A 26,991-nucleotide genomic window follows, 5' to 3' on the forward strand; every position below is an offset into this window, starting at 1 on the left:
TTCAGAAAGCCTGGAGAACTATTGCTCAAGAACACTTTAAAAAAAATACAACAAAGTCTGCAAAATATAAAGAAATGAGGGCTCCCTGAAGACCTCTGCACAGTACTGAACATCTGTATTTAACTTGTCCCTCTTTTAGGCTGTTTTATGCTATCCAACTGAAAGCTCTGGCTAGCAAGCCTGAAACATGTAGAGTGAGGAAAGCTAGGACTGTTGCTAATGTATAATATTCCATAGCTCCTTCAGGGAGAAATGATTTCACCACTGAGGGCAATTTTAACTAGATTGTATTGGTTTAGAGCACAGCGACTGTTAACAGCTACATTTTTCAGCCATAATTACACACGCTAATTTGCCAAATGAGACAAAGCAATCTGGGTCATGCTGAAGTTAACCTAACCAAACAAAGAAAGAATAAATACAAGAAAGAAACAAAAACTCAGGAAACATTATGCATCAAAATGACAAACTCAATTAACAGCAAACACTGCAACAGTTTGCATTTTTACCTCGTTTGAGCTGGTGAAGCTAAATGAAAGTTTGTAGTTTACATACACTTTCAATACGTTTCATCACAAATGCTACCAAGATGAATTCCCGTCCCTGTACCGTAGCTGCCGATTATATTTTGACCCCCTCTGTTCTCCGGGACAGCAGTGATGAATAAAACTATTTGGAACAGCAACAATACTAATGTTTCAGAGGTAATTGAACAATAAATCCTACACGCTTTAGGCACTACAAACCTCCAGCATATTGCGGTGCTGGACTTGTGTGTTTTGCCAAACCATTTGTCCATTTAGTAATTACCCGCAAGTCAAACAAAGTGGATGGCCTATAAAATGGAAGACAATGTAATCCACAGGACGCTCTGCCCCTCACTAAATAATAAACCCATCTAATCGAGTTTGCAAGACTGCAGCATTTATACCATCTGTGCGCGGCTGCGTGATGAAGTGGGAGACATGCCTTTCTGGACTCCGCACCTCTTCCATCCCATGTTGCTGCTGTTTTAAACGAGGGCCCTGAATGCAGCCCTGTGACAGCGCTGAAAAGCTATACGTGCATCGGTTAATTAGACTTGTGAATGAATCGGTTTTAGACCATCTTCCTGCTCTTTGTTGGTCCACCCCTCAAATTGAAATGACAATTACAATACAGGCAGATGAGTAATTAGTCTGAGCCGGACGGAATCCCCACTCGCTTAACGGAATCAAAGAGAAGAAAAGATGATGGATTGTCTATTTGTGTGTGTGTGTGTGTGGGAGAGGGAGTGAGAAGGAGAAATGAAGACGGAGGCTTTAATCGTGTTCCACTGTCCTGAGAGGAGGGCTAAGTGTATTATCACTATTGTGTCAGCAGTGCAGCTTTCATGCTGGGACCGGTATGGAATGTGTAGAATGTGTTCTCTGGGCTCGCAGCAGATATGAGGCTGGTGTCTAAACTCAATCAGAGGCAGATAATATAACAATGCTTTATGTTTTTCCCCGTGTTATCAGAAAATATATAAATAAGTGATAAGAAGGCCCAGACAACCCACAGCTGCACTTTTTTTTTTTTTTTTGAATGCAACTGTAAGACTGAAGAAGAATAATGTTGTAAAATAATCTGTCTCTGAATTCTGAATTAGTCAAAGATTTTTTGCACTTCCAGAGTTTAGGCTTCTCGGGTTTATAAGGGTTACATAATTCTTGTATTGTAATGCCTTTGGTCATTAGTCAGGTCACATAATCACATCACATCTACATTACCTCTCCTAAAATAATATGCCAATTTGGCATTAGATTTCTTTCAAATTCAGATCCTTCCAGGGAGATGAGATCAGCTTCTCACACTTAACTCTTAGCTTTAATGCACAGCGAGTAGTTAATGTGCGGTTAAAAGCTTCAGAACAGCAACCCGAGCCCGTCAATAAACGTTAAGTCTGCCGGTAAGGTTTTGACAGCACGTATACAGTTAGGTTTATTAAGGGTCTCACGTTACAGTCCCAAAGCGTTTCCTATGCTTATCCTAAAGACGACTGGACTGAGCAACATGTGTTTTACACAATCACAGCCTAATTTCTCCATGTCTTTGTCACCTCCCTGTTGTTATCTGTGTATTTAATATGAGTAGCAGAAAAAAGACTAAGAGCCGACAACAGCGAGCACGTGTTCTTTAAATGAGGTCAGCTGAACTGAACGTAATTACTAACTGTGTAAAAACCTAAAAGCTCCTCTCCTGTTGTTAAATAACTAGAGCAAGCAGAGCTATCATTTCTTATAAAAGGTGTTCAGGAGGCAAAAGGAAAAAAAATAATGGTTAAATTAAATTTTACCTAGTAGAAAATCAAGAACATTTCCTGGTCAAAATATAGTACAATTTAAATCACAATTTTTTTTTCACTAATGACCGATCAACAATGTTTAATGGTCATAAGCCTAGTTTGTGAGTTTGCAATTTTAATGCTGCACTAATCAATGTTTTCATAATACAAATTGGTGAAATGTCTCAGTGTAATTGGAAAGGAATTGTGAATATAGATCTGCGGTGAAGTATTGACACTGCAATTTTCAGCATCTTTGTCACTTTGGTTTTGCTGCCTAGAGTTTTAATGCTGTTTCAGTTAACTGTGAATATCCTTTTTCACTTATAATGTTTTATATATCAGAATAATAAAAATAATCTGGTCCTTAGCAGGTCTTAAAATGAGGTAAATACAAACTCAGATTAATGGAAGACATGATATATTACAGTGTGCGATTATTTAGTTAACAAAAACACAATACCAAGAATGAAGAACATCTGCAACTGTTGCTGCCCATCTATCCGGGAAATGTTACAAAGCCATTTCCAAACTATTTTAAGTTCATCATTCCACAGAGAGATTATTCACAACTGGAAAACATTCAAGATAGTTGCCAATCTTCCCAGGAGTGAACGTCCCAGCAAATTAACTCCAAGGTCAGATCACGCAATGTTCAGAGAAACTGCAAAAAAAAAAAACCAAGAGCTGCATCTCACACTCTACAGGCCTCAGTTAATTCATAGCAGTACAAATAGTACACACAGTACAAATAGAAAAAGACTGAACAAGTATGGCCTGTGTGGAGGCCAGGTTCCACAAGCTATTCAATCACAGGATGTACTTAATTTTACACTGGACTGCTTCAGCAGTTTGGTTCAGTTTTTGTTAAAAAAAAAAAAAAAAACATAACGTGTCAGGTGTTGTTGTTCATTTAAGGTTGCATTTATTCAATTTAAAACCTGGTAAAAAAAATTTAAAATTAAAAAAAAAAAAAAAAAAACCTGGTAAGAACTGGATCATTTTTATTATGTCCTCAAAAGCTCAGAACTGACAGAGGGTGCACTTTCTTTTTTACCATGACTGTAATTTCCAGCCTTAACAGCTATAAAAACAAGCCCTGAAGAAGCATGCTAGATGCTCAGCGCTGAACAAGTGCAACAATAGTTCTAAAATATTAGCAACAATGGCTTAAGCAAGAAAAAAGGAATGTCAGTTAGCCTGTAACTAACTATCGAGGTAGTAATACTGACTACATTATTTAAACGTTATTACCTAATGAGATACAAGTACACTTAAAGGGAGCTATCCAATGATTAATATGTAATCTAATTACTGTACTGTGAGCAGTCTGACTGCACTATAACAAACCTGAAACATAACATCAGTACAACTCTGTGCATATATAACTGGGTCCAGGAAAACAAGCACAATCTGGTGCACCCCCGCTCTCGGAGTTCAAAAGCAAATCATTACAGTGTGCTTTCCGGCACACTGATGAATTCTGGCCACAAATCAAGGAGTGTTTCTCTAATGTGAGCAGCTGTAAAGCTAGTCACCTGCAAGAGTACAGCTGACACACACAAGTAGAGTATACAGAAGATAACCTGACAGGTGTTTGACACACCGACGGGCTCGCGCCGCACTCGCACGCACACACCTGATGCTAGTCATGCTTCCAGTCTCAGAGCCGAGCTTGCATCTCTCCAGCTGACTGGCAACAATCTGTCGTTCAGCTTCCAGTTCCCTGGTCAGACGTTCAAACTGCAGCTCCTTGAAAGAGAAAGAGAGAAAGGGAGGGAGGGAGAGCAAGAATGTGTCAAAACAATCTGTCTATTTATTTACTGTCACATTTACAGTCATCCTGAACATTATTTTGGCTGCGCTGTCTCTGACACATTTTTAATTGTTGTGAAATGGACTCTGCAGTCTGTGGTGGGAAAACAGGCCAGATACCACCGTGTCTGCCAAGTTTCACACTGCCAGATATTCACAGAGAAGAGTTTGACATGTTGCAAAACTGTGACACCAAACTAAAGCCATCACAAATGTGACATTTGCCATTGTTCCTTGAGGAAATTCAAGGAACGGCAGAAGGTTTGGGGGAGAAGAACTCAGATATTTTTTTGGATGTATAGTGTCAGGTTTAGATGCAAGCATTAGTCTAATGCTTAGCTCATCTATACACTGACACTCTATAGATTTAAATCCTGCTGATCAGCATGTGCTGGTTGATATGAATGGAGTGGTAGGAAAAAGCTGCACAATCCCATGCACAGAAACCTTCTATTTCCCTCAATTGTAGGATAATGAAAAAGTAGGACAGTGACCCTAACTGTGCAGCCGGTGTCATGAAGATCTTCAGCTACAAGAACATGGAGGCTGCAGACGCAGAAATCCACAGAAGAACGTGTGTACCAAGGAGGGAAATCGTACATTTCCATATGATCTGAATGCATGAATATCAGTAAATGGGCACACTGAGATAAACAGCTGGTGACGCTAATTCTCCAGTGGAGTGACATTACACCACTGCAGAAGATATTGCAGCAAAATGATGCAACCCAACGAGCTTCAAATAAAAAAACAAGGATGCAGAAAACACAACATAATTCTGTATGTTTCTTGCATTAATTAGACAGTTTTCTGTCTCTCCAGCAGAACAGAAGGTTCAATAGATTTTTTTTTGAATATTGTGCTTCATCGTGGTTTCCACTGCACTTGCATCACATTTTTCTTTTGTCGTTTTTATTGAACTTCTGATGTTGTACACGCACAAACTCTTGCTGTTTTCTGTGAGGTCAGCTTGCATCAGTTTTGTGCAGGCTGACCTCATATCGCAGCATTTGAATGTGATAAAACTGGCCTGACCTTTGGTCATTAACATGCTGAGCCTCTCTTAAAGTTAGGGTGTGTAAATGTTCACCGCTAGATGTCAGTAGATTGCTGATTGCAGTCAACTGAATTCTGTTTTCTTACCTATTCAAGTGCATAATCCTAGCTATGGAGACTGCTGTGGGACAAACATATTTTAGTTAGCCAAGAGAGATCAGCAACATTAAAATTAGACTGTACCCCATAATGGCCGGTGTATTTCTACTACTGTTTGTGTAAAAAAAATAATATATTTTTTTTTTGTACACACTATATTTTAACATATATAAACACTTTGCAATACATCTGGAAATAAAATACAGATATGTGTCAGTTTTCCGTTTTTACCCCCGAGTCACCTCGAAAATCCCACCGTTCTTCTGTAATGAGTGAACCGAGATAGCAAAGTGACTCTGACTGGATCCACCCCAGTGTTTTTTTTGCTAACTGGGGAGTCTGTCAGTCCACTGTTTACCTCAGCTATCAGTGCCAGGTAAGAAGTGTCCATGTCTCTTTACTCTGGAGGAGGCTGTGAAACTTTGTGAAAGGTGTCCAATATGAGTCGATGAGTGAGAGAAGCTCCCTTCTGTCCGTTGACAGCAATACTGAGGTGAGCTTTTGAGGATATGCCGGACTTTTCTGTCGGTAAGCATTAGTGAAACTGTCGTAAAAGCGGATGCAACATTGTTGGACACTGATGCTTAGCGAATAAACTCTCACATGATGTGAGAATGTAATCAAACTGTTTGTTAGAGGGAGAGTGAGATTTGTAGGACACTGGAGCTTAACATTAGCTGGGGTAACGCTAGCTTGTCTCGTCAGTTGTCCGGCGACGGGAGGGTCGCATGTCTGATCTGCTGAGAATAAGTAACTGCGACAATTTCGAATTCAGTTCAGGAGGCTTGAAGCGAGGAGGAAGAGGATGACATTTTACTAAAATAAATAAGGAAAAACATCCTAAAAGTTACTTTTGGCTGTTCTCTTATTCACAATGGGTCGCCACAGCGGGTGCTTCCGCGTAACTGATATTGCAGATCATCCTGACACAACTCCGACCTCTCAATGAGAGCAGAACAAAGAACTTCACCACACAAAGTTAAAGTGCAGCTGTTTTACTGTTTTACTTGTACACTGGAGTGTTATACCCTGAAAAATTTGGTTATTACAGATCTCAGCACCAAGCACCAAATCACTGCAGTCCTGTGCACACAAAAAATATCTTGCTGGTTAAGCAGACTTGAAAGCCAAGGCACGGATGAGGAAGTACAATCTAATATTTCACTGCTGGCTTTGATAACAGATGGATTTTGACCTGTTTTAGCAGCTTTAGGAATCAGAATGTATTCAAAGACAAAATATTAATATTAATTGTCAAAGCATGAGCTTCAGTCATGTTTTATAACTAAATGTATATCTGTATGTTTAGTTTGGTTTGGATGGCGGCTTTTGTATTACTTGTGAAATCTATAAGATCCATATTTAAAATCAAAAAGCGGTGCCAGTCTTAACAAGTTTTCATAAATCACTTGTATGTGCCATTTAAGACCAAATCTTCTCATTCGGGTGGTTCTTGATGGAGACCTTTTCTTAAGCTTAATTTATGCGTGATGAATAACCACTAATTAGCTGATGTGCAAACAAGCAAGCAGCTGATTAGGTTATTTGTGTCTGCTGCTGTGAATATTATAGCTGATTAAATAAACCGAATTTACCAATTTGTGCAAGAAAAAAGAGAGAAAAACTAAAAAAAAACAAAACAAGAATGGTCAAATTGTTTTGCTGAATCACTCAAACCGAGTGGAGAGCAGACATCAGCGCTCAGCCACTGGAGAGCTGGTTTCAAAGGTATGATTTGGATCTCTAAATGGCTTTCTGACAGTCCTTTGGCTGGTTTCAGGATAATAAGTGACATAATTACAATAAGTCATTCCAGACCAGAGGATACAATCAATCATTGTTCCCAAGGCAGCATTTAAATAAAGACGAGCTTCTTATGAAAGAAATATGAGCTCATCAACAAACAAAGGAAGTGAAGAAAGTGACACAAGCACACACAGAGCGCATGATTTTCACAGCCGTTAAGATTTACACAATTTTCCACATCATCTTAAACTTCATTCATTTAGGGTTTTTTTTTCAGTCTATGAACCCACTGGCTGTTGTTGTCTGATGACTGAGACTCTGTGGAGGTAACGACCAACATTTGGCGTTCTGTGCAAAGGTCGCTGTTTGCAGCCCGACTATGAATGCAGATGAATGCGGCTAATAAAGAGCTTAATCATCATCAGATGATAGCTGATTGTTTCCAGATTGCATTGTAGGAAATACACTCCTCTTGTGGTTTCCACACTGAACGTTTGCCTCCACATAACCAAATTCACACAAATGTCAGCACTCAGACGACAATCTGAACACAGTGCTCTAGAAACACATAGCCATACATGTTTGTGAGAGTGTTCCTCTGAATTAGGCTTCTTTGTAGGGGTGGCTGTAGCTCAGGAGGTAGAGCAGGTCACCTACTGATTGGAAGGTCAGCGGTTTGATTCCTGGCTACTCCAGGCTGCATGCCAATGTATCCTTGGGCAAGATACTTAACCCCAAGTTGCGCTCCAACGCAACTGTTGGAGTGTGAATGTTAGATAATTAAAGCACTTAGCTTAGTTAATCATGGAAGTGCTTGTATGAATGGGTGTGCATGGGTAAATGTAAAATATGCTGTACAGTGAACCCTCGTTTATCGCAGGGGTTACGTTCCAAAAATAACCCGTGATAGGCGAAATCCGCGAAGTAGTCAGCTTTATTTTTTACAATTATTATACAGTAACCAAAGATCAAAACCTGTTTTCAAGCCCAACACATTCTGTGCTGGACAGAGACGAGGGACGGAGGAGATTGATTGACGGCCAATCAGGACGCAGAACACGATGCGCGTTCATACACTGTTAAAAAAAAAAAAAAAAAAAAAAACATAAAAAACTGCACTAAAAAAATCCGTGAAACAGCGACGCCGCGAGAGGTGAACGAGGGTTCACTGTTTAAGCGCTTTGAGTGCTCAGACTGAGTAAAAAAGCGCTATGTAAGAACTAGTCCATTTACCATTTAATTAAATCCATCCATGCCTAATTTAGTGCATAGAATGTATTTAGGAAAGGCACACACCTCTCTACATACGGCCTCATAGTTGATGGTGGATAGGACTGTGACAGGGCACAAATGCAGTAATGGAGACAAGTGCCCAAAAGTTGGGTTAGGTGCATCGTCTTCATCATTCTCAAATGGAAGAAATTACTAAATCTGGCAGATAAATGTTAGTGCAGCACTCCTCCAATCAGGCTTTGAAGGTAGAGTGGCCAGAGGGAAGCCATTCCTCACTAACAGGTCTGTGACAGCCCACTGGTGGTTTGCCAAAAAAGCTGCTGATTGGCTCTTGGGCTATAAGAAATAAATCCTCTGCTCTGATGAAACTGAAGTATTCCACCACGATTCAATGCCACGTGTGGAGAAAACCAGGTACTGAGTTTCACCTGATTAATACCATCACTACAGTCATAAATAGTGGGGTGGCAGCATCGTGCTGGATATATGCAGAATAATCCTGAGTGAAAACCTTTTTTTCAGAGGGCTCAGGATACCAGGCTAGGGAGAAGTTTTATATTTCAAGAAGACAATGAAAAAAGGCACGTCACCAAGAAAACTAAAGAGTTGCTTTGGATAAAACTGTGAAAATCCCGGAGTTCTGCAGGCAGAATCCGGACATGATGCCAGGAGCGTCTCAGGAGGCCTGAAAGCGGCTGTGCACCGACGCACCCATTCCAACCTGGTTGAGCTTAAAGGATTCTGCCAAGAAGAATGGCAGAAACAGCTGAAAGAAAGGCTTGTCAAGCTTGGAGGATCATTTCCAAGAAGACACGAGCCTGTTACTGCTTCCAGAGGGAAGGGTCTGAATACTTATATAAATGGCATAATTCAGACTTACCACATCCCAAAAAGCTATTTTTGCTTCATCATTGTTTAGTATGCATGTATGTTGTCTCACAAAAATATTATTTAATCCATTTTAAAATGAGTCTGAATCATATCAAAGTGCAGAAACCTCAGAAAACAATCCCGTAAGGGAAAAAAAGAAAAATAACACCCTTTAATAAACCCAATAAACTGTGTTTCACTCACACAATAACTCTGCAAGACAAAAGACCCAGGTGGAGCTCCCAGCCAAATTAAGTTATACAGATTCAGAAAACAAATGCATATCATTAAAAGAGAATAAAAAACCCCGTCTGCACCCAATGCAATTTAATATTATCTTTAACATTTTAAATAACAAACTAAAAAAGGAACATTAATGTTATTTATAGGTCTTATACAACGTGTACTTTATAGCTAAGACGAGTGATGGAGCGCACAGTGCAGGACTGTGGGAGCTTAAATGCTTAAGATGCCTGAGGCAACTCTAGGCTTCCCACCATAATGATACAATTTGATTATAATGAATCATTAATGTAATAACCTAACAAATCTAATTGCAAATTTCACTGTAATTACGCAACGTCTTCACATTATTAATGGCAACTGGCCACACATACAGGTGCACACACCAATGTATAGAAACACACACACACACACACACACACACACACACACACACACACACACACACACACACACACACACACACACACACACAGGCTGGCAGAGGGATGGAACATGTTTCCCAAAAGATATTCTCTAATTTGTTATTTTGATGATGGTTTTAGTTTAACATGGTCCAAAATCTCCCAAAGGTGTTTAACTGGTTTAAGACTCAGTTACTGTGAAGTCCACAGTAAATGATTTACACCACTTTAATGCCATTCACACTATTCAGTGAGCCCTCGTGCCCTGTGGATGGGGCCGTTCTTATCCAGGAAGACACCAAAATGTTTCACTGTGGAATTAAAGTGATCACTGAGAACTACTTTGTATGAATTTGCAGTTACCCTTCCCTTAAAGAGGACAAGCAAAATCCAGCAAAATCCCCCAGCATAGCCTAACACAGCCACCGCTTCCCCTCAAGAAAGCCTTGGATTTTTTGCCCCCTTAAACGTGTCACCCGTGTCTGTGGACTGCAGTAAAACCAGAAGAAGAGGTGACAAAGTGTAGCGTCTGTGAGCATTTGTGAAGCAGAAAGTCTGTGGATGTTAACATGCACAGAGCTACAAGTGTAAGAAGAGTTCGACATGCAGTCGCTTTACTGTTTACACAACTTCAACATTTTTACACAGCGCTGAGGTCATTAAATATAGCTGCTCAACATAAACAGTAAACTTACTGAGCTTTTTAATCAGTCATATTTGAGAGAAAAGTAAAAGCCAGGCATGCACACAATTTTCACCCATAACAGCCTAAAATCAATCATTATAGTATTTGCTGGAGTTTAAGCAAGCAGCCGATCACCCGCCAGAAACACACTGATGATTTCAGTGTCTGTGATCTCATGATCTCATTGAAGCTAAACAGCTATAGGCTTCTGATGCCAATAAGCTGCATTTCTTATTTAGATCTCAAACACCACCCCGCACAACAAAACCGCATGCTGCTCCCTGTGTGATCTGACTTTTTTATGCAGCCAAATCAATCTAAACCCCCGCTAAACAGCTGATGTAACGAAAGGAAGAGTGAGAAGAAAGAAACCTACTTTGAAGCAAAATCTCTGAAGCAGATGAGGGAAAAGTGGTTTTGTTGTTGCTTTGCACGGAGCACAAACTGACAGACTAATGGACTGACTAACTAGCTCGACTGTGAGAATTCAGATGCAGGTCTTCTCAAAAACAGCCAAACAAAAGCGAGCGCTCCCTCCTTCCCCCCCCCCCCCCCCCCCCCCCCCCCCCCCCCCCCCTTGCCCCTCCGATTTCTGCTCCCTCCAATTCAGGGCTGAAGGGCAGACACCTGTTACTGCAGAGCAAGAGGCAGGGACCATGATGGAATTTACTGCTGGAGTAAATGCTGATGAAGAAGTTGCAAAAAAGAAAGAAAGAAATAAAGAAAATAAAAAACTGGGGGGGGGGGCAGGAATATAAGCAGTGCAGACACGTACCTTCACATGGACCATACTTCACAAAGAGCAACAAAATCACAAAGTATCCCGCTTTCCTTTGCTCCCCTCTAGTCAAAAGCGACAACAACGCTCCCTCTCCCTCCTCCAAACACTCATCTGTCCTGGGTCAGGACACATCAACTGATAGAGAGACAAAAAGAAAGACAGAGCGAGAGAGCGAGAGAGAGACCACAAGTGTCACTTGAGCTGACTGCACCTCAGCCCCTTCTCGCTCTCTCTCTCTCTTTCTGCTTCTGTGTCTGTGGCTCTTTTTCTCCCTCCTCTGGGGCCATGAAGCACACACTCACACACACACATACACACACTGTGTTCACTGAGGCACAAAGGTCCCCATGGCAACGGAGCATTTAGAAGCCCCGTGGCATTATTTATGCAACGTTGCATCACAATGGGTCCTCCCACCGGCCCAGCCTGCCAAAAAAGCCTGCCGCTCGCTACTCACTCTCTGCCTCTATGTCTCTACCTCGCTCTCTCTCTCTCTCTTTCACTCTGACTAGACCATCTGCACCCCCCCCCCCCCCCCCATCCCCTCCCACCTCCCATACTTCCGTCATCCACCATCACTGAAAAGCAAGGAGGGACTTTGGGAGGAGAGCAAAAGAGGCAAGAGAGCCTGAAGATGGAGTGGAAGTGGGATGGAGGGAGGCTTGCATATATTTAAATATATATATATATATATATATATATATATATATATATATATACACACACACACACACACACACACACACACTCACACCGTGTTCTGCCTCAGTGAATTTCTATGGGCTGAGACGGGATGTAAGGAGTGTATGGGGGCAAAAAAGCACATTAGTTGGAGTGCATTCAAACACATACACACACACACACACACACACACACACACACACACACACACACACACACACACACACTAAAACAAAACAGATGCAGATTACACATGGATGTAGCTCATCAATATTTTGGACTACACAGAGTGACAATGCCCAGCCTGTGCAGACATGTTCACATATGTGAAATGTAATTTATCTGTGTGCTCTGTGTTGTGCACAGAGCCCAGTCAGATGAGCATTTTCGAAAAGTCTATCATCGGTTCATTTGAACTGAATCAACTTTTGTCTCAGTGGAATCTAAAGGAATACGGCTGAACCTTCCTGAAGTCTAACACGAGTAAGTGCTAAGGCTTCAGGGAACGGAGAGCCACGGTATCCAAGCTTTATACTCCGAGGCAGAGTGTAGGTGTCTTTTGTTAATGTGCTCCACGAGCAGGGGTGGTTTGCAGTGTGCTCCAAATCTGTTGTTCTCTTAGTGACTGTGCAACCTTGGTGGCCTCGTGTGAGTGTCAGTGTTATCATATCCCCGAACAAGATATTTACACTTTAACCTTCCTTAACATTAGAGTAGGATCAACAGTTAAATGCTACATTCTTATCTGGTGTTCACAAACATGTCCACTGGCTGAACCTGACAGTCACTGCAACAAAATAACTCTATAGTCCAACTAAACTGTGAGATCAGACTAGTTTAGTAGACATCTTGTTAACAAGTCACCTGCAGGACTGCACTATTAGGGATGGTAGCAGATTGGCCTGTCATACAAGGCTACCATATCACGATTAGACTGAAACAGGAATAAACTTAATAGTACACGTAACTTTTTAAAAAATTAAACTAACAAAAAGTCAAAACAGAGAACGCCTCCCTTCAGAGAGGTCTAAACAGAAGTTTAATTGTTTCATGTTGACGTTGCTATTTTTTTAAGCTTATTCTACTATTTCATATTAACAGATTATTACGATTGCTGACTCTGAAGCCTTGTTGTTGGTGGTGTGGGGCTGGAAGTCAACACAACTGATCTTCCAAAGTAGTGAATGCTATTCTAATAACGATATTATAAACTTTTATGAATGAGTCTTTGCCAGAATATGACTTGCTCCACAAAAGAGGGACGATCTGCCATATAAACTGCAACTCGCCAGCGCACTTCAACATGCAAACCTGTCGTCAAACAACTAAACCCAGGTAAGCGTCACATGAAACACACACGCATGACCGTGTCTTACCCAGATGCACGCTGACTGGAACTCTGAATCCATGCTTTCCCAACAGGTGTTTCCTACTTTCTACCACACTAAGAAGCCCTGTGAAAATAACTTTGGACTGCTTTTGCTTTGTTTCATCCTCTCTGACTTATCCAATCACCACAGCCCAGTAAATACACTGCCTGCATGCAAATCTCTCATCTGCAGTCATTTCCTTATTCAAATTTGAATTGGCTCAGTTTACGCGGCTGTTCGGCTTTACGCAGACTGGTCACAGGTTTAATCACGGAGGTAAGACGAGTGTTTGGGTGAAACAGATGGATCAGTTTGATCAACTCATTGTTTCAGTGTGCAACTCTGAGATTAACAGCAAATACTTGGAGCACTCCGAACATATGACAGCTTTACAAAGACCGGTGAGAGCGATGCAGAGGCAGAGACATCATGCCTTTGGAAAAACAGCAAGAATATTTTATTTGACCCTGCTTGCCTGATGAACATCCATGTCTTTTCAACTTCATAACCTCACGAGGGTGAGGGGCAGAAAGCTTTCTCGGCTGCCTGCAAAGGTGTGGATTTACAGTAACTGATCCGCTATTCACTTGCAGATAATGATGCATTTTTTTCCTGTTGTGTGCGATCACCGAGTTTCTTCTAATCATCACAGGGGACAAATCTGAGGTTCAGTATCTTCCCCAAGGACACCAGAAGATGTGGACTGCAGGAGCCAGGGATCAAACCACTGACCTTCCAGTTTGTAGACGAGCCGCTGCATCTGGTGAGCTGCAGCTGCTCCTGTTGAAACCATCTCTACCAGGCTAAGATTACAGTGTCTGTCCTATTTTATGAGGATATTTTTGGCGTATAACCTGACATCACCTGCTGTCATTGTGGCCCATCCACTTAAAGATTAGATGAGCTATCTATGCTATGATTCTTTTCTGCTTAGTTGGATAGAGTAGCTCTCTACAGTAAGGTAGCCTTTCTGCCAGCTCCAGCTAGTCAGGCAGTTCTCCTCTGACCTTCCTCACCAACAAACTGTTTCTGTCCACAGAACTGCCACTCACAGGATGTTTTTTTTTGTTTGTTTGTTTGTTTGTTTTTCACACCATTCTGAGTAAATTGTAGCAACAGCTGTGGTGAAAATCCCAGAAGATCAGAAGCTTTAAAAATACCCATAACACCTGGTCTACCACCAACAGTCATACCCAGTTAGATTTGCTCTATTTCACTGCTCCTCGTACTGTAATTACAAATTTGTCAGAAATTTTCAACACTAAATATGAGCTGTGCAAATGTGTGAATCCATGCAAATGTAAGTTTTAAGGCCTGAAATCGCATCTTCTAATTGCTTCTTCTCTTAGTTGTAAGACCAGTGTTAGTTATAGAGAGTTAGTTTGAATTGTTGGCTTAAAAATTATCACGTAGATTCATTGAATTTAAAATCCTTAAAAATAGAGAATAATATAATAATAAAAACAGAGAGGGTGTCTGTCTCCTGAATCCAGACTGTTCCACAGAAGAGGCGCCTGAAAGCTGAAGGCTCTGCCTCCCATTCTATTCTTAAGTATCCGAGGAACCACAAGTAAACCAGCAGTCTGAGAGTGAAGTGCTCTATTTGGGTGATATGGTACTATGAGGTCTTTGAGATAAGATGGGGCCTGATTATTCAAGACCTTGTATGTGAGGAGAAGGATTTTAAATTCTATTCTAGATTTAACAGGGAGCCAATGAAGAGAAGCCAATATGGGAGAAATCTGCTCTCTCTTTCTAGTCCCTGTCAGGACTCTAGCTGCAGCATTTTGGATCAGCTGAAGGCTTTTCAGGGAGCTTTTAGGACAGCCTGATAATAATGAATTACAATAGTCCAGCCTAGAAGTAATAAATGCATGAATTAGGTTTTCAGCATCACTCTGAGACAGGATGTTTCTAAGTTTAGAAATACTGAGCAAATGCAAAAAAGCGGTCCTACATATTTGTTTAATATGTGCATTGAAGGACAAATCCTGGTCAAAAATGACTGCAAGAGTTCTCACAGTGTTACTGGAGGCCAAAGTAATGCCATCCAGAGTAAGTATCTGGTTAGACACCATGTTTCTAAGATTTTTGTGGCCAAGTACAAGAATTTCAGTTTTATCTGAATTTAGAAGCAGGAAATTAGAGGTCATCCAGGCCTTTATGTCTTTAAGACATTCCTGCAGTTTAACTAGTTGATGTGTGTCATCTGGCTTCATGGATAGAAAAGCTGTATTTCAGTGTGATACACATTGTAAACCTATGTCATATCCATGACATTGAGGGGGGTGGAACAGATATAGCAACATGATAAATACCATACCTAGCCAGCTAGTATAGCTAACTACGTCTGGAGTTGGTTACCAACTAAATGGATTGTAATTGCTCATGGAAACATACCTTTGTCTTTTTTCTTCCTCTAATCTTCTCCTTTTCCTCCTCTCTGCCTCAGAGGGACAGGTCCTTTCTGACATTTCGGTTCTGTAGCTTCATCCACCAATGACCATAACTGACGGACCATCAGCTCACAGCTGCTGATGGATGCCTGCCCAAACTACATGAACGCACGCTGACACAGGAAGTCTGAGTAACCTACTCGTTAAATTTGTATTGTTACAATTGTACAAATCTGGACAGTTGGAATAGTCTCTTCTTTCTTTCAGGACATTGGCATGTGTAATAAAAAAACAAAAAAAAAGTTTCATGACAAATGTGGGTGAGCTCGGGTGCCCCCTGGTGGTCAGGGGGCCCTATGCAGCCGCATATGTCCCCTATACAGTTCCTCGGGCCTAGGCTGCTGGGGGGGGGGTTCCTATGATGCACTGTTTCATTTTCATTCACCTCTTTTCACTCCGTTTATACCCCACTCTGCATTTAATCATTAACTGTTGGGTTTGAGTTATTATTTGTAGAATGCTGCTTGGTTGTGGACACCCTTTTGCACCCCCCAAAATTGTGTAACCATAGGTGGAAATGACATCGGTGACCAGGAGGTCTGGACCTCCTTTTTCTGAGAAGGACAATGTTTTCCTCAGTTCAGTGCTGCAAATACAACAAATGTTACATAATGTAATAATATGCACCAAAAACTCTTATGCTAATTGAAAACAATCCATTTTTACCTTGAATATGGTATTTTCCATTACCTCGTGGTTAAAACTTGATCTTCACCGAGGCAGCCATGTCTCCCAATGCTTGTTTATAAGGCAGGAGGTCTGTCTATAATTCATAGCATTATAATGTGCTGAATTTCCAATCAGTTTTCAAGTGGTTTAGTATTTATTTCTGATAGAATGTTCTGATTTCCCACATGCCCCACCTCGCTTGTTTCTCAGTCCTGCCCTTGTACCACTCCATTTAAAAAAATAATAAAATCCACCCCTGCTGTTTGGGGGAAATAAGTGGCTTGTAAAAAAAAAAAAAAAAGGGGGGGGGGGGGTCTCCTAGGGCTTCCAACCTAAAGTCTACTACAGCATTAACTTTCTTGGACAAAAAACACACAATCACTCTCTGGTGGCAGGAACACGTGTATCTCTGTGAATGTGTGCACGCTTGTGTATGTGAGTGAGTAATCATAGCTTGATAAGCAATTAAGAGAAAAGGACAACAATTAACTATGTCTTAATGAGCAGGTTCCACAATCAAGTGCTTGTCAGCTGATTACATTACTAAAGATTCAGCTCCAATCTCAGCTTCTTAATGGAGACAGAGGGAAGACAGAAAGAGAGTTAGTGTGCAGCCACTAGCTTATAAGACCATGCTGGCCCCCTGAAAACCCCATTAAAGCAATTAGTAAAGTAAGATAAATGACTGTAGGACAGTGGTGGGCTGCATGGGGAGCAAAGTTAGAATATGTGTGTGTATGTGCATGTCCTGGCTGTACCTGCCTCCCCCCCTCTCTCTTACTCTCCCTCCTGTGTAAAGAGGTCTAATTGTGCCCCTTGGTGTCCGCCTGGCATTTAGATGTTTTAGATGGGGGGGCCTGTTCGATGAGAAAATGTCACAGTGGCTGTACAAGCTAAGCTCGCTGCTGTGTGGAGCTATAGTTTCGGGATGGGAAATTATTAGGTACATCCAGGTGGTAACAAAGTTGTCCTGTAGGTGGAGGGAAACTAGCTGACATAAGAAGGTATGGTGTGGTAGAAAGATAGGAAGCAGGGAAGCAAGTAAGGAAGTCATATACGTGTGATAAAGAGAGATGAATCAAGGAGCTTTAACTCTCTCCAGATACTACTTACATGTTCATCTCAAACCAGACAGATCTGTCTTGTTTGTCCCCTGTAGCTGCTCTAATTCCTCTCCTCACCCCGGCTTCTCTTTTCAACTAGCTTTAAACGCGTTTGTTAGGTACATAAATTATGAGCAACTGTAAAATATTCAGAGCGTCTTTGTTGAGCTTACAGTGCCGCTAAATAGGAAACTGCTCAGCTGCCATCAAGGTAAAATTGTTTATTCAAACTGCAGGGCAAATCAAAATCTCAAGGATGCTGAAAGCTCAAGGCCGTGTCATGAGGTAAACATCTAAAGGCTAAGAGTTCTCTCGGGTTTTCTTGGCATTGTCGCTTTAATCGCATTGAAACACCTTGTGGCCTTGTTATTTTTGTCTCCGTTTAATGCCTGTTGCTGGGAGGACTGCCAATCAGGCATTCTGCTTCTCCCCTCAAAAACACAAAAAAACAAACAAACACTATCTTGAGGTGCGAAAGAGGAAGCACAAGCACCTTTGCCTAATAAAAGCTCAGATGCGGTTTCACAAAGATGGATTCAAAAACCAAACGAAATACAAAGACTTGGACGAGATCACAACAGGTCTTTTTTTTTTTTTTTATCTTCTCTGAACTCGTGTAGTCACGGCCCACACATCGTTCCTCTTCAAAGGTCCAGTTATACTCAAGAATAGAGCAGACCGAGCGTCTCGCCACACTGCTTTTTAATCAAGGATGTGTTAGTCGCTGACTTATGTGGACTGAGCAGAGGATTAGTCAAGCAAACAATTAGTTGATTAGGAGAGCTATTCTGGTCAACTGAAAACATTTGCTGGATTTACTTTCCTGAGTTTTAATATGATAGTAAACTGAATATGACTGCGATGCTCCCCAGTAGTTGGACAAAAGCACAGGCTTGGATTCCTCACTTGGTTTTTGTTTGTTTGTTTGTTTGTTTTTCTGTTGTTTTTTTATATTAATATTCTCATATTTGGATGAGACGTCGAAATGCTAAATTAGCAGATAATGCTAACATGCTTTGTTAGCAAGCTGCATTCATAAACTGTATGGCTGCAATGCACAGATGCATAGACCGTATTAGTGCCAAGTAACAGACTTTATTACATGGCATAAAAGTGAAGGATCAACAGGCTGTACCACACAGACCGGAATATTTTTCATGTGATTCCATTAAGATGCCCCAATGGGACTCTATAAGGACTGATTTGAATCTGGAGCCAGCTAAAGTAGCCATTTTTGCAGTTTTCTACAATGATCTAAAAACCCAATACAAAATAGTGCTTTGGGCTAAGAGAATGTAAAACAAAAAAAAAAGAGCAAATTATTCATGCTGGAACTATCTTTCTCAGTGACGTCAAAGAACTGAGTCTACCGCAGAAGACACACTTTGATCGGGAATGGTTGTTAATATGCAGTCTATAAATGTATGAGAGAAAAGCTTTTACATCAGACAACATGAGATCAGAGAGAAGAGGGAGAGCAACTGGAGACTGCTGTTTTAGTTCAGAAGAAATTCTGGATTCTTTCTCTGCAGACGGTTCCCCTCGTGGTCTTCACTTTGGTTTTACCTCACACGCTCCCTGCTCTGTTGCTGCAGCTTCATGTCTGACTGGCTGTCTGAAGAGGTGCTCCAGCATGAGACATCATTCAATACAATCAACATCAAGACAGTTGTGCCACTTTCCATCTCAGTTTAAATTTACTGTGCACATTTGTTCGGTCCTTAAAAATGTGCCATTCTGCTGTGTTTAGACTGTCGGCATTTGTTTTTCCATAAGTCATTCACAAACGTGTGAATAGCAAAAAGTGCACGAAACCTCCATCCATCTGTGCATCCATCAATCCGTTTTCTCCTGCTTATCCATGTCCTGGTGTGCCCAGACATTACTTTCTCCAACCATCTCTTCTGTGGGGTTACTGAAGAGTATACAAGCCAGCCCAGTGTGCCCGGGGCTTCCTCTGGTTTCACATGCCTAGAACATCTCATTTAAGAGGTGTCCAGGAGGCATCTTAGTCAAATCCCTGAACCACCACAACTAGTTCTTTCAATACCAAGGAGCAGCAGCTCTACTCCAACCCTCCCTTGGTTGACTGAGCTCCTGACCCTAACTACACTTAGGCTCACTTTGGAAGCTTCTGCACTTGGTTTGACCTAAGGGTCTGACCACCAGGGTTGGTTGCCTTGTTGTAATCTTCATAGGGTTGTTTTGAATTGCATTTAGTCTCCCACAGTCTCCATTCATCCAGAGATCACATGCAGTCTGAGCTTTTCAGTTATTACTTAGACCACGTTCCCTAAATTAAATAAACACACACACGCAATTCGTGTGACCTAAGCATCACTCACCTCATGGTGACTCTTGCCAGACTGTTGCTGCAAGAGTCTTGTTGAGTGGTGCTGCCAGATGGGGTTAAAAGGACACCCCCAACATCCTGAAATATTTGATGAAATCTGTTTCAGTGAAGCCATTTATCTCGCACTCCAACCACACCTGTCTCCAACTCAGTTTGCACACATGGCTCCGCACAGAATCAGCAACCATAATTAAAAAGCTCGCTCTTTTCTCATCCTGATTGTCAGCGGTTCAACAAATGTGCTGGCTCCCATTGTGCATCTATGTACAAATGAAACAGAAAATGCTGACTTGATTGAATGCTTTCTGTATGACAGCAGCCTGTGTCTTTGTTATTGTTCATTTTTGCTCGCAGATCCGAAAACCTGAGCAATAAACCTGAACAGAGAGCTGCGATGTGAATGCAGCATTGATTTTCATTCAAATTGTACTGGTGCACTCTAGTGGTGCGACCTCTACGGCAGGAGAAAGATCCTACTTAATGGGTAATATTCCATATATACAGTAAAGAAAATTAGATAAAGATGATCATGTAATGAGAGAAATGCTCTGAGCTCTTTAATGCATGAACTGAAATCCCAGCACATGCCACACTGCTGCATCTAATCACCATCTACTGCTAGACTTACACTCATTAAATACCAAGAGGGGTATCTTTTTCTTTGCGGTTTCAACCATCTGGTCTTCCCTCTGCAAAATACAGCACGCCACAAGTCACGTCTGAAGTGCTGGACTGAACACACACACACACACACACACACACACACACACACACACACACACACACACACACACACACACACACACACACACACACACACACACACACACACACACACACACACACAAAACCTCAGCCTGTCAATCCCTAGTCACAAACTTTCTCTTTCTGTGGCAGGTAGCAGCGAGTACGTTGGCACAGAGATGAGCTGCCAAATGTAAGAGCCCCTTGGCCATTCCAGAGTCTACCCATAATGCACGACTCTGCCTTTGCTCTTAATGTTTTCTACTTTAAGCTAGAGACAGCTAACAGCCACAGGCAAAAAGCCTGCATACGTGCAAACATATCTTGTATGCCTTCAAATGGCCGTGAATTAACGGCTCACTAAATTCCCCTTCCAAACAGTGATCATGCAGTCATAACTTAGCAACTGTAAACACTCACAGAGAGCTCTATGAACTAAAGCAGGGTACACAGAGCTGGGGTAAGAGTGATGCTCTCACATTAGATTTTCTTTTAATGAAAAGTGTAAGAAACAGAACAACAGTGGGTTTATTTGTGTGTCTATCTCTGTGTCAGCTGCACAGGTTTGTATATCAGGGTAAACGGCTTACTTCTTCTACTTTGTGTTAAATCAGAGTTACTCCCAAAGCCAAGAAAACCCAAAACATACAACGTAACCACTCTGCACAGCAGAAATGAGACCTGTCCTATTTATTTGCCAACACTTTGCTGGGAGGGGTGGGGGTGGGCACATACAGTTCCTCCCCCCCTCCTTATATTAATATATCCTTAAATATTCTCCTTTTCCCTCTTCTCTGTGCCCCTTTACATAAGAAGTGAAATAAAATAAATATTTGATCCACTTTGAAACTACTTCTCATGAATATCTAACTCTGTTGCGAACTTTGAAGAGAACTATATTTGGTAACTTAATGAGTTAGCCGATGCTAAACAAATCTTAATTAATCCTTAATAAACAAATGAAAAGAGCAGCAGCAAGAGGGGGAGGAAAGGCCCATTATCATCGCAAGGCTGCTATGGAAAAACACCGATAACACAACCAAATGAATCATCATGAGTCCGTACAATTAACATACTGTACGGCCGATTGTTTTCAAAAAGCTATTAATCCTGTAAGTCTCATGATATTATATCATTCAGAAGTGGGATGTGAGTTTGTGCTTTGAAACTAAAGGTGTGTTAAAAGTGGGCTTTGCAGAACATGCCAAGACAATGTGATCAGTTAAAATTACAACACAGATAAGATTTCAGTGTTTTTCATAAGGACAGTTCTTGTATGTGATGAGAGGACTGATTTTAATTGGCCATACAAAGAAAATAACAGTATAACTTCAATTACCTGCAGCTTAAACTGTTTTTAATTTGGATTCATAATAATTGCAGGTCAGACCTGAGAAAATCTGTTTTCTGCTGTGCTGCCAATTAGAGGGAATATTTCCACTGAGCGCCATGATGCACTTTAATTATCCAGTGACTGAGAAGCTGCAGAAACACCACAATGTGCCTTAAAAAATCAAATTGGATAACCATTCCAATGCCTGGGTGATACATTTTCTTTTCAGTATTTTATCCCCTTGACAGTAAGCAGAAATGTAGCCAGATTTTCTCATCCGGCTACATTTCTGCTTTGCATCCTTGAACGCGCTGTTGTCATGTTTTCTTCTCTGATGAGGGAAGAGAATGCAACAGCGTGTCTCCTCCGCCGCGACTTATGCTGCAGCGTTGTAGCGGTTTGTAAAAACACAGCAGGAGGTCATGTTGCCAGCATGATGGAAATGAAGGTTATCGCTGTAATGTAATGTTCAGAACCAAACAGAGCAAGAACACGCGGCTGCTTTCTCCGACAAGCACCACGACAAGCTTTTAGCATTGTTGTGTTTTCAAACATGAATTTAATTGCGTGTCAGCTCAGGGCGACTGCCATCTTGAATTTGTCAACCTAGATGTTACCGGTGAAAGTCAGGAGAAAGGGAATATTTAGCAAATGCAAATGATCACAGGGCAAGTAAAATGTTGCATTCTAACAACCTTCTTATTTTGTTGGTATGACAACATGTTGCAGAGCATCTGATTTGCATGCGCCACTGGACATGATGTGGGCTGTCCTTGGGGATCACTGTAAATGCTATCTTTTGGTTTCAGTTTAAACAAAACAATCAGTATTATAAGAAAGTTACATTTTATTCTACCCAAGAGAAAGAATGGGTCTTTCTCACTGAATTCAAGTGTGGTACTGCAAAAGGACGCCACTGCTTCAGTCTTGAAATCAGCTCTGAGTGGCATTATTGCAAAGCGGAAGCATTTAGGAACCACAGCAATTCAGCCACAAACTAGCAGACCACGTAAAGTTACCGTGCAGGATCGCTGAGTGCTCAGTTACATAGTGTGTAAAGGTCGGTAAACACAAAAATGCTGCACCGTAAGCTTCATGGCATTCCCTTCCATGGGTAGGTGTTTTATGGTCCAGCACGTTTGTCCAGATAGTGTCTCTGTCCTGGTCCTGGATTTGGTCTCAGGATTTTGTGTTTCTTATTTTGGGATTCATTGTGAATATATTTGAGTTTGGGTTCCTGTGTGGGTTTTATTTATTGCAGTGTTTGATGTTTTGGATTCATGCTTTGATTTAATATTCTAATAATGAGTTTGATTCCTTTTGATATTGTTGACTCTTAGATGTAGTAAAGACAGAAATCAAAGTGTTTCTCCTACAAGTTTCTGTTTTGCGATCCGGTGTTTTGGGTCATGATTCTGTTGTCATCCTAGTTTGCTGAGTTTTAGTTTTATTGTTGTAGTTCCTGTTTTCACAGACTCGTGGATTATATATTATATCTTAAATGTTCATGTTTAATGTCTCTGTCTCGTCCTTCTGTTTTATGTGTTTTTCCTTCATTGTTCTTTTGTCTCTGTCTTCATACTGTCTCTGTCTTTTGGTTTTTTCATGTTTTTACTTTGAAATTTTCCTTTCTTTTGTGTACCGTGTTAGTTTTGCTTCCTGTCTCCCCCCGATGTTCCTGACTGTCTTCACCTGTGATTAATTTCACCTGTGTCTCAGTCCCCTCCTGTTGGTCATTCCCTAATCAGGACCCTGTGGGTCCCCACCCTTACACTCTACACACTGTGACATGCTGGTACTGCTACACACTTCATACTGGCACAAAACCTTGTGTGGCCTTCTTGTTGTTCAGCTGCTGTGGCTCCATGTCTGCTGAACACACATTCACATGTTGATGTTTCAGAACCGACTGGATTGTCAGATGCTACTGAGCTGTAAGCAAAAGACAGCTAATCAATACCCTGGGCTACTTTCACTTTATCTGTCATTCAATAAGACAATATGTCAGCTTTCTCAAACGGGCCATGTCTCACAGTAGAATGAAACTCTTTCAGACTTCACACTGTGCTTCCCCCAATAGAAGAAGTGGTGACAGCAAAGAGATGATGAACGATACAAGGACAAAAGCTGACAGATGTGATAAATACAACGTCGAATGGCTAATCAATCTCATGCGGGGAGAAGGAAACGAAGGAAAAACAGCAGCAGGGATCTCCTGGTGTGAGTCAGCAGAGGCAAAAGAGTTTGATTGGCAGTGTGTGCAGGCATGTGTTTGTGTTTTTGCAGACAGCGCGTCCGCAACTGTGAGTGAAGCTTTTTCCTCGTACCTGACCTTGTCTTTATGAACCGAACAGGAAGTTTGTGCACCCACCATGCCTAAAGAAACACATCCCTGTCTTCTTTTAGCGCATGGTGAGAAACACTGGCATCGGCCCAAACATGCTGAAAAATGGTGCACTGCAACAACAAGTATGAAAGGAAGTGACAAACGACTGGCTTAAGAAATAACAAAACTTCACCATGGTGCAGGACCTGTAAGGAGTGAGCGAGCAACTGTTTATTTTCACCTTCTTCAAATACCTTCAAAATAGATGCTTCTTCCATTTCTGTCTCCTCCTCTTCAGCATTTTTCTCTTCACACCTTCTCATCAGAAGGCCATTACCATGCCCTAGATGATCTGTAAGTTTGTGTGCAGGTGTGTGCACACGGCCCGCGTGTGTGCCACTGTCCGAGTCTACATGCCCTACTTAGATCGGAAATGGATCTCAGAGCATTGTAGTAACTCGCAGAAAGAGTCAAAAACACGCACAATCCATTACTTTTTGCTGCTTTCAGCATTTTTACCAGCTATATTTGGCTTCTTCACATCTCCTCAGTTCAGCTCTGTGTACAGTAAACATTCAAAGTACAGTTGTGGTCAGCGGTTTACATCCACTCATCGTGGGCATTAATGTCATCCTTAATTTGGGTTTTGAATGAATTCTTTGAACTGTTCTTTTTCCAGGCTGGAGTGATTTTACAGCATACGTCTTTAATGAGTTTAATAAAAAAAAGAACTGGTTGCACAAGTTTGAATTTATTTTGGACTTTCTCTAATCTACACAGGGTCAAAAGTATATTTACAGCATGCAATAAACATACAACATGTACATACATCCCCACTAATATGTACTAAAATGTCTGTTAGCAAGTTGCACCTTGACCAGATACTTTGGACGGTTGACTCATAAAACTGTTCTCCAGAAGGAATTTGGCTCGTCCATGTGGGCAGCTGCAATTCCAGTCAGTCTTGAATGTGTTGATTCTGGAGCAGGGGCTCCTTTCTTGCTGTGGACAGTGACGCTGAGGTTCCAGGTTGGGTTTCTTGGGTTCTTCCTGAATATCTTAACCAATTTCCTCTCATCTGAGAGCGACAGTTTGAGTCTTCATCCAGACATCTGGCAAAGTGCTGACACATCTGAATAACTTGCGTCCAATTATTTAAACTGATGATCTTGGAATTTGCATTTGTTTAGAAAATAACTGGAAAAAAAATGTATCCAACTTGTCTAAATGTTCAGTTTTCCAGACTTTCCCACTCTTCTGAGTATCAGTCCATCCAGTGAGTGCTGTCAAACAAATCATTTTTATGCCGTCAAAGAGAAACTACTGTTTTTTTTCCCCATTTTTGTCCACAGCGGCTTTTTGTGATACTGGAGAGAGACAGGAAATGGGGGAAAGATACAGGGGAAGACACGCGGGCAAATCGGCGCTGGGCCGGGAGGTGAACCCGCGCCGCCCGCACAGCAACGCGGTGTGTGTATGTGGTCGCCGGCTTCACCACTAAGCCACCCAGACGCCCCGAAACTGCTGGTTTTAATCAGTCATTATCACAGTTAATTTACTAATATCAGTTAATAGGCCTTGTCAAGTTAAAGCACACTGTAGAACCTTCAGCACCATTTATTAAAAGATTTAAGTGAATGTATGTATATATTTGAGACTGTATATATACTTTTGACCCTGTCTGGATCAGAGAAAATCCAAAATAAAGTAAAACTTGTTTTTTAAAGTCATTAAAGACGTATGCTGTACAGTCATTCCACCTTGGAAAAAGAACATTTCAAAGAATTCATAATGTAGACGTAATGCTTACATTATCCATGCTGCAACACAGCAGCCTAGGTCATTCGTATGTTTGATGCTACTAATGACTGATTTAGCCTGGTCTCAAGCAGAGATAAGGAGAGGTTTCAAACAACCCGATGAGCTCAGTCCTTTCTAAAGGTCTCAGCATGGTACTGCATCTGCACCATTGTGCAACTACATGTTGGAGTTGTCTGTTGTCACTTGGGGGAAGTGTCAAAAATATGTGAAACAACCAGTAATAAAAACTACTCTTGTTTATGTTTATATTTATGCTTTTGTTGGTCCTTTAGCTGTAGAATTTTTGTTGGGAAAGCCCCAAAGTCGAAGCACCCCCACCAACCCCGACTTCACCGTCTAAGGTGGCGGGTGCACATCAACAGTAGTAAAATGGTAAATCTGCCACCATTGTGTATTTATAACAAATAAGCCATCTGCAGAGAATTGACCAGGTTCTATCCATAAATGCGCTGCAGTGGTGTTTTTGAGCCCCAATAAAACGAGCATAGTGCAATGGATGAATGCCTCCACCTTGCTAAGGGAGCAAAACATATCCTGATGTTTTTTCACACTCTTCATGGTGAACTCTTTCCTGTTCAGGCTAATTTTCCAGCTAATCCAGAGTTTTTGCATTTTGACATGTTCAGTTTTCAGTGACATCCCTTGAGACAGTTCAGCTGATTTCACACAGCTCCTTCTAGAGCCACAGAAAGCTTCACAGAGTGCAGCAGTACTGGTAACTGACCAATGTGTAACAATGGTGGACTCCCTCTTTACGTTTATAAGGATATAATGGGATCTCACTAACATTGCATCTTAATCTGTTGGGATTTTACTGAATACTGATCGGTAGGGGTGGCTGTGGCTTGGTTGGTAGAGCAGGTCACCTACCAATTGGGAGGTTGGTGGTTCGATTCCT

The 26,991-nt window shown here is 41.4% G+C and overlaps 1 protein-coding gene across 5 annotated transcripts in view; it reads right to left on the reverse strand.

Moving 5' to 3' along the window:
* Nucleotides 1-26,991, reverse strand: part of ctnnd2b (catenin (cadherin-associated protein), delta 2b) — a 194,722-nt gene that overhangs the window by 126,919 nt on the left and 40,812 nt on the right. For 4 of the 5 annotated variants that reach the window (XM_030752045.1, XM_030752044.1, XM_030752042.1 and 1 more), the window contains exon 3: nucleotides 3,945-4,057. In XM_030752045.1, coding sequence (XP_030607905.1) covers nucleotides 3,945-4,057 — 113 coding nt within the window. Of the gene's footprint in view, nucleotides 1-3,944; nucleotides 4,058-10,832; nucleotides 10,955-26,991 lie in introns of those variants that run through there. The other variant, XM_030752043.1, reaches the window with a different exon arrangement.

The sequence above is a fragment of the Archocentrus centrarchus genome, chromosome 17 (genome assembly GCF_007364275.1).
Source record: "Archocentrus centrarchus isolate MPI-CPG fArcCen1 chromosome 17, fArcCen1, whole genome shotgun sequence".
Taxonomy (NCBI): domain Eukaryota; kingdom Metazoa; phylum Chordata; class Actinopteri; order Cichliformes; family Cichlidae; genus Archocentrus; species Archocentrus centrarchus.